The sequence below is a fragment of the Myotis yumanensis genome, unplaced genomic scaffold (genome assembly GCF_028538775.1).
Source record: "Myotis yumanensis isolate MYYU_CA2020_CCGP unplaced genomic scaffold, mMyoYum1.0.hap1 SCAF_16, whole genome shotgun sequence".
NCBI lineage: Eukaryota > Metazoa > Chordata > Mammalia > Chiroptera > Vespertilionidae > Myotis > Myotis yumanensis.
This window is the reverse complement of record NW_027223767.1, coordinates 49,950,809-49,958,945: the sequence shown is the minus strand read 5'-3', so window position 1 is coordinate 49,958,945 and position 8,137 is coordinate 49,950,809. Positions and strand designations below refer to the sequence as shown.

The window sequence follows — 8,137 nt, the reverse complement described above, 5'->3', positions numbered from 1 at the left end:
TTTTGGCAAAGGGGAGCGGCCCGAGGGATGTTACTCACGTTGCGCGTCAAGTGTGGGTGTGCGTGCCCACACTGACCGCAGGGACGTCTGTGGCACGGCTGCTCTGAGCTCTGCAGGACATTTGGGGTCCCTGGCCCCTCCCCCTGGCCCAGCTACTAAATCCCACCAGTGCCCCCCAGACCTGTGACACCGTCAGCGAGGAGGCGAGTGAGGCAACTGCCTGGGGCTCAACATTTTTTTTGTAAAAATGTTTTTATTGATTTCAGAGAGGAAGGGAGAGGGCGAGAGAGATGGAAACATCAATAATGAGAGAGAACCATTGATCGGCCGCCCCTGCACACCCCACACTGGGGATCGAGCCCGCAACCTAGGCACGTGCCCTGACCGGGAATTGAACGGGTTCATAGGTCGATGGTCAACCACTGACCCATGCCGACTGGCTGGGGCTCAAAATTTACAGAGATGCCAACAACACTCAGTAATCAAGAGACACAACGCAACCTTTAAAGAAATGAGATCAGCAAACCATGGCCAGTGGACCGGCCACCTGTTTGCCAATGACATTCTGTGGGAATCAGGGCCATTGTCAGAGCAAGGGGTCTGGGGCAGGTAGTGCAAGAGCCCAGTCCGGTCTGACCTTTATTTATAATTTTGTTATTCTGTCCATCGTGACATTTGCATTCATTTGATTTTGTAAAATGTGCATTAAAATTACTGTTAGAGAAAAATGCAAAAACACAGCCTTGGCCAGTGCGGCTCCGTTGGTTGGAGCGTTGTCCCGTACACCAAAGGTGGCGTGTTTAATTTCCAGTCAGGGCACAGACCCGGTTGGGGCTCATGCCTGAGGCAACCAAATGATGTTTCTCTCTCTTAAAAAAAAAAAAAATCAATAAAAATAAACTAAAAATAAAAAAAGGAAATGCAAAACATTACCCAATCCTTTTGTAAGAAATAACACGGAACATTGTTTAGTGAAATAACCCTTGGAGACAGATTAGTTTACAGCCTGTTTGGATTCACATTAAACAAAATAGTTTTTGCAAGCCAAGGCAGAGCAGGAAGGCAGAAGTGTGGGGGGCGTTCCAGGGTCAGGCTCCTCCCTGGTCTCCCCACAGCAGGGGGAAGGGGAAGGATAGGGTTCCCTGGTGTGGATTATCCAAGACTACGGGCTGATCTTGCACCCCAAAGGCCCCCCTCTATATGGGCCCCCATGAGACACATGCTGAGTCATGAGCAAAGGACGCTGGCCTTTTGCTTTGCTGGCCAGCCTTGCCTGCTTCCCATTTGGCTTTTTGAAATACTAGAAATTATTTCAAAATGATTTCTATCACTGTGGACGCCTATGGGCCTAGGAACTCCAAATGAGAAAGGCAACGACATCCCTCTTACACCGGATGTGGTTTCAGCCCCTGTGTCCCAGGGTGTCATGGTGCCAGCATCACACCCCACCCCATCCTGGGACTACACGTCCCTCAGAGCCAGAAGGTGAGGGTACGCCCCTGTCCTTGGGGAGGACTCTGAGACCAGGCAGCCAGCAAGAGCAGGCCCTGTCCCCTAGGGCCACACATTCACCTTCTCAGCATTCACTACCTCCACCCCATGATGCAGAGGCCTGCAGCCCTTTGAATCAGGGACAGTGAAGATTTGGGGGTGGAGAGGCGAGATTTAGGCATTTTGGTGTGAAAGGTTTTTCCTGAATATCAGGGAAGGTTTGGATTTCATTCCTACCCATCACCAGGTAGCGGCCCCTAGGGAAAAGGGTTGGAATTGGTGCAGGGAGGAGGGTCAGCGAGAGAGCCCAGCCAAGGTTGCTCAGAGGAGCCGAAGGGCGCCCACCCCTGCCAGACCACAGAGTAGGCCCCGCAGCCTGCTCTAGCCGGCTCCTACCGAGAAGTGGGGGTCACTTCTCCGAGAACAGAGAACAGGCCCTGGGGGTGGAGTTCAGGCACAGCCCGGTGGTCCCGAAGGAGTTTCTCCTGTGACTTGCCTCATGTCCTCTTCAGAGCCAATCATTAACCCCCGAGAACCCCCACTTGAGAGGCCATGGGAACAAGCAGCTGGTTGAGGCTGGAAATGCAGAGGCGGCTTCTGCAGAGGGGCCGAGTCCCCAGTCCTGCTCCTGCCAGGGTCGCAGGGCAGTGGCCCGACCGGGGTCCAGCCTGGCCTCTAGTCTGCAATGAAGCCAGTAACCCAGACAGAATTCCCCCCTCCCCCAATGTAAGGTGCCACCTCTCAGACTGGCCACCCGGCCCAAGCCCCACCCACTCTCAGGCCACAAGGCCTTTAGGGACAGGTACCTGGTGCGAGTGGCCAGGACCAGCCTGGAGAACCAAGGCCTGAGTCCCAGGGACAGTCCAGCCTGGTTCAGAGCCCTTCTTCTGCGGCTCTGGGGACATATGGGTCTGCCTGTTTTCTGGGATTCCCAGGCCTTGTTTCCCTGGATAACCCGTCATCTCAGATAGCAGCTCAAATATCACTTCCTCCAGGAAGCCTGCCCTGATTTCCCCCACCAGGCTGGTTCTCCAGTTCTTTCTCCTCCTGGCACATCTACCCCTCCTCTTGGTCCTTCCCAGGACTGTGTGTTTCTATTGATTTCAAGCAGGAGTTGGCACCCTTTGTCTATAAAGGGCCAAACGGTAGCTGTTCGGTTTTGCAAGCCAGTCGGTCTCTGTCACTACTACTCACCTCTGCTGGGTGACAGGTTCGCTACCCACCCTCACCCGCCCCCAGCCAGGGCACCCCGCGGGGCCAGCCAGCGCTGGAGTCCAGCTTTATTCGCCACCACCTACACCTGCTTGAGCGTGACCAAGGCGCCGCTGCTGACCATGACCGCGGGGTAGAGCGGCTCCAGGAAGGAGGCGAGGAAGCGGTAGAGGAGGCTGACGCCGCCCGCCACGCCGTAGAAGGACAGGCAGCCGGCGCCGCAGTCGAGCGCCACGCCGAGCGTGCGGTGGTAGCCGCCCTGCAGCACCGTCTGCGTGTTGTTGTGCCACACGGAGAAGCGCAGCGAGTCCCACTCCAGGCACCACGAGTCGGGGTTGCGGCCCAGCAGGTAGACGATGCTGCCACGCGGGCGGCCGCCGGGCGGGGGGCTGCGGCGGTAGGTGACGCCCAGGCACACCCACGAGTTGGACACCTCGGCCTCCCAGTAGTGGCGGCCCTCGGCCAGGCCGCGCGAGCACAGCACCTGCGGCCACTGCTTGAAGCCGGGCAGCGGGCCGCCGGCGGGGAAGGGCTCCAGGAGGACGCCCAGGTTCAGCACCGAGTGCGTCTCCTTGAACAGGAAGAGCTCCTCGCTGGCCCAGGCGGGGTCGAATTTCAGGTTGCAGTAGCCTGGGGGCGGGGAGGGGGCGGACAGGAGCGCTCAGGGTCCCAGGGCACTGGCCGAGGACGCCAGAGCCTCCCCCAGCTCCTAGGAGTGGCCCCCCCACCCCCGCTTAAGTCCCCAACTGGAGGTGGTGGGGATGTGCCCAAACGGTTTAGAGCAGCGGTTCTCAGCCTTGGCTGCGCATTAGAATCACCTGGGAATCTTTTTAAAATCCTGATTTCTGGGCCTCATCCTCCGGAAATTCTGTTTCTTTGTTACTTATGTTGTGGCCCCACCCCATAACAAAGAAACACCAGCCCACCTTACATTCCATTTCATCAAGCCTGCAACCTGGCCATGTGCCCCTGACTGTCAACCTCCTGGTGCACTGGATGACGCCCACCCAACTGAGCCCACACTGGCCAGGACGCAAGGCCCACCTTTCTAGAAGCGTTGAGCGCTGAGAACCCCTCCGTGCCCTCACAGACCCTCACACAATCTCCCTTTTATTCATTCAGGATGCAAGGTAGAGGGGAACTGAGGGGGAGTCAAGGGCTCCCGGAGGAGGTCACTCAGAGGGAGGGGTCACCAAGGGCAGTGCATGCCTGACCCTGGAGGTCACAGGGAAGTCCTTGGGCCTGGGCCCCCCAGCCCAGCCTGGGTGAGGGAGGGCTGTGGGAACTCAAGTGGAAAGGGAGACGGAGGCGGAAATGGACAGGGTCTGCTGACTGGCTTGGTGAAAGCCCAGGGAGGTGGTCAGGCACCCAGCGGAGGACCGGGTGGTGCGACACTGGGGCCAGGGAAGGCTGAAGGGCCTCTGGGCAGTAGGTGAGGCCTTGCCCCACCCGTGGGGTAGGACAGGGCAGAGTCTTTTCTTTCCTATCAGGGCCTCGGAGTCACAGGCCAGTCCCTCTGAGGCCTCCAGTCCCAGGCAAGAGAGAGCTGGCATCTCTCTAGAGCCCTGGCCCGAGTGGAGGTGGAGCTGGGGAAGTCGAGGCACCTAGGGGCCCTGCTCCCTTCCTTCCCCCCTGCGGTGGGACCCCAGGACTGAGGACTCACACTTGAGAAGTGTCTTCCTGTCCACGGTGGGGGGCAGCACCTCGTAGGAGTTCATTTTAATGCCTGTGGAGATGGAGGGCTCTGCTGAGGACACGCCCAGCCCAGCGGGCTTCCAGGAGGAGGCGTCACCTGGGGAAGGTGCATACGGGCCGGCAGGGCCCTCTACGATGCCCGGAAACCACCCCAGCCACTGCCCTGCAGGGCTGTCCCTGCCCCAGAATGACAGGGAGTGTCCAGTGGCGCAGGCCGCAGGTACTGACCCTGCAGGAGGAGCTGGTTGATGAAGCCGAGCCCCATGCCCACCAGCCGGCTCCGGAGCTCCGCCAGGGTCTGGGGCAGCTGCAGGAAGCTCTGCTTCTCCTCCCAGCTGGTGCCCATTAGGGGTTCCATGCAGTCTTGGAAGTTCTTTAGCCTGGGGAACTCCTGCGTGCGGGGAGGGGCGGCGAGAGTGGTACCACCTTTCACCAGGGCCCCAGCAGATGCCAGGTGTCCCCGCCTATGAGGGGCTTGGTGGTGCCCAGAAGCGAGGGGCAGGTGGAGAAGCTGCCGCTCCAAACCTGGGCCTCTCCCTCCCCAGCTCCTGGCGTTTGGACATCGTAGCTTAGGGCTTTGCCAAAGGCCTGGCCTAGTGCATTACACAGAGTGATTTTTAGAAAACAGTGCTGGGAGGACTTCTTCCAGCCTCTAATTGCTTAGTGAAAAACCTTGCCAACGCTTCCTGGTGGGCGGGGGGGGGGGGGGGGACAGGGGAGGAACAGCCCTCGAAGTCTGCTTGGGGGTGCGATGGCCGCTGAAGGAAGGGGAGCTGTGCTAGGAGTTCCAAGCACAGGGCTGGGGCAGCCCCCGGCCCCGCCCAGAGAGAAGGCTGCCCCCCAACCTTCACCTGACCCCACCAGCTACCCTGCCTGGTACCCCCCTGCAGCAGCACCCAACCAGGCTGTGGCACCAGGCCAGGGCCGGGGAAAGAAATGGGATTTCAATCCGGGCTCCGTAGATTATTCTGTCTCACTTCCAGCCCTGCCTGGGGGCGCGTGGAGAAACTTAGCCGGTCAGATGCCCAGAACCCTAGGGTACATCCCATCTGTTCCAGGGAAATGAAGGCAGGAGCGTTAGGGTCAGGCTGGGTGCTGAGGTGGAGGAAGCCAAGGATGTGGGTGTAAGCTCAGGACAGATGACCTGGGAGGCAGGGGAGTGGACCAGTGACGCCGCCCCAAACGCTGATGGTGTGTCTGTGGGTGGAGGAGTGGAGGTGGGGTGGGGTCTTGCCTGCAGAAACTGCTGGTCACTCGGGTTGGTGAGCAGGGTGCGCAGCCAGATGCTGTCCGCCTCCAGCTTCAGGAGCCAGTTGTGGCTCTGCTGGATGGAGCTGCCCAGCTTCTCCAGGGCGGCGGCCTCCTCTTTCTCCACAAAATCCAAGACCTTCGTCTGCAGCTGTTTGACTTCCTGGATGATCCCCGAGAAGCAGGACTGCACCTCATCTCGCATTGTCTGGATCATTTTCTGGGGGTGGAGGTGGGAGGGTGCATAGAGAGGCATCTCTGAGCTCCCTCCTGATCCCTGCCTTGTCATGGTCCCCAGCCCACCTAGGCACCCTGTCTGTCCGCCTGGCCCCACCCCATCCCCTCCAAGCCCTCAGAGTCCCCTCGGCCTGACGCCGGGTGTGGGGAAGCCTGGGCCTGGGGCGGGTGGGTTCCCTTACCAGCAGAAAGGCCACCTGCTCGCGGTGCTTCTGGCTGTCGGAGGTGATCATTAGCATTTGGTTCTCCACGTTGGCCTGGACCTGCCGCAGCTCCACCTGGGTGACAGGGTGAGGAGTGGAGGAGAGGGCCCCTGATTGAGGGGGGCGCCTAGGAGAAGCCTTCTGCAAGCCGCCCCATGTTCAAGCCCAGAAGAGATATTCATTCCTCTTACATTCCAAAGAGGTTTCAAGGAGGTGAGGATGAGGATGAGGATGAGAAAGAGCAGAGCTGAAGGGGTGCCAGCTGAGGGCCCACCCCCTGCTCTAGGTCTCTCCCCGTTTTTAGGAGTCAGGTTCTCTGCTCCTGACAGGAATGACCTTCGGGTTTCAGGTCACAAGAAGGGGTCAGTGGCTTGAGAGGCCTGGGAGGCAGTGAGTCGAAAAAGTGCTGTCCTGGGCTCCCAGGGCAGCACTGCCAGGCCAGTCCTACATCCGCCTTTAGTCTCCCCTGCCCGGCAACGGGCGTGTCCGTCTCACGACGTATTACAGATAGAACCGCGCTATTCCAAGTGCCTGTCCAGGAACTGCTGCTGACCCGCAGCAAACGAGAAGCTCGTGCCAGACGGTAAATCAGCTCACTGCTCTCTCGCTGAGAAGGGCTTGCCAGGGAGAGGGCGTCAGCTCATCACACAACAGTGAGGCACTGGCTCGCGTCCCGGCCGAGCTCCTTGCCACGGACCATGGACAGTGGCTGTTGGAATAGCGCTGTTCTAGGATGTACGTGATAGAATGTCCTCACGTAGGACGTCATGTTTGTAGTTTTATATCTGTTCTTTCAGCCTTTCCTTTCGTTCTGAGCAACCCTCCCCCCCCAAAACCCACTGATGATAGGATTCATCCAGACCATGTTGGATCCTTATTCACTTGACTGGCCAGCACTGTTTCATGTCACGGCCTGGCCCTCTTGGCCATCACTCTAACGGCTGCAGAATTTTCCTCCTCGGGGGGGGGGGGGGGGTTGAGGGGAGGAGCTTGTGAAAGACTTTCATCTTCAGCGAAAGACTCAGAACCCCAGGCCCCTGGCTCCCGCCCCTCCAGCCGCCACCCCAGCCTCACCTCCCTGCGGGCGCGCTCCTCCTGCAGGGGGATGGTGTCGTGGTTCCTGTGCTCCTCCAGCAGGCAGGTCCCGCACACGCAGCAGCCTTCCGTGCGGCAGTACAGCCCCCGCAGCTTGCGGTGCTTGCGGCACAGGCAGCTCTTGAAGTCCCACAGGGGCTCCAGGAGCTGGTGGTCCCGGAACACCTGGTCCTCGGAGTGGCTGCGCAGGTGCTTCTCGCATAGGGAGGCCATGCACTGCAGGCACGACTTGACGGCCCGGCGCTTCTGGGGGCCGCAGAAGTCGCAGGGCACGTCCCGGGGCCCGGCCAGCTTCCAGGAGGACGCCGAGGCCGGGCTCTTGGCCTGGGTGAAGCAGGTCACCATCTCCTCCAGGGTGACGTTCTTGCAGAGGCGCGGCCTGGAGGCGAAGCTCTCTCGGCACTGGGGGCAGTAGAGCGTCTCGCCCTCGGCCGCCTGGTGGTCCCAGAACCCCTGGAGGCAGGTCATGCAGAAGTTGTGGCCGCAGGCGGTGGTGACCGGGCTGTGGAACACCTCCAGGCAAATGGGACAGAGGACTTGGTCCTCAAACTTGCAGAGGCTGCCGCTGTTCCTCAGCGGGCGCTGGCCTGGCGGAGGTCTGGAGGGCTGGGCCGGGGGCTGCGCGGCTGGGACATGGTCCTGGACGGGCTCTAGGGAGACGGAGCAAAGCCATGCGGAAGCCTAGGCAGGAGCGGAGGGGGCCTTACAGGGGTAGGACACTCCTCTGAGAAGCAGCTGTCTGCCCCTGGCGGACAGGGACTGTGCCATCAGTCAGACCGAAGCGGGGACAGAAGTTGGGGATTGTGTTCTCCTTGTCCCAGCCTCAGTTCCTGGAACAAGTCCTGGACAAGAGGGTGGATGGCAGACAGCAGTCACGTGACAGGGGAAAAGAACCACTTCCTTGGCCCATCAGCAGGAGGTAGGAAGCACAGGTACTTACGTGAAACTCTCTGCAT

General features: G+C 59.9%; 1 protein-coding gene across 1 annotated transcript; it reads right to left on the bottom strand.

Moving 5' to 3' along the window:
- Positions 1–2,785: 2,785 nt before the first annotated feature.
- LOC138994577 (E3 ubiquitin-protein ligase TRIM65-like) lies at positions 2,786–8,137 on the bottom strand. Its single transcript, XM_070394562.1, has 7 exons — positions 8,122–8,137; positions 7,161–7,831; positions 6,066–6,161; positions 5,633–5,866; positions 4,627–4,789; positions 4,367–4,429; positions 2,786–3,333 (listed from the first exon to the last, which is right to left on the bottom strand). The coding sequence occupies exons 1-7, from the start codon at positions 8,135–8,137 to the stop codon at positions 2,786–2,788; spliced, it is 1,791 nt and encodes a 596-aa protein (XP_070250663.1).

Coding starts and splice junctions, on each gene's coding strand:
- LOC138994577 (XM_070394562.1), bottom strand. Junction 6,162..7,160: donor AGGAGCGCGCCCGCAGGGAG/GTGAGGCTGGGG, acceptor CCTGTCACCCAG/GTGGAGCTGCGGCAGGTCCA. Junction 4,790..5,632: donor GTGACCAGCAGTTTCTGCAG/GCAAGACCCCAC, acceptor CCCCGCACGCAG/GAGTTCCCCAGGCTAAAGAA.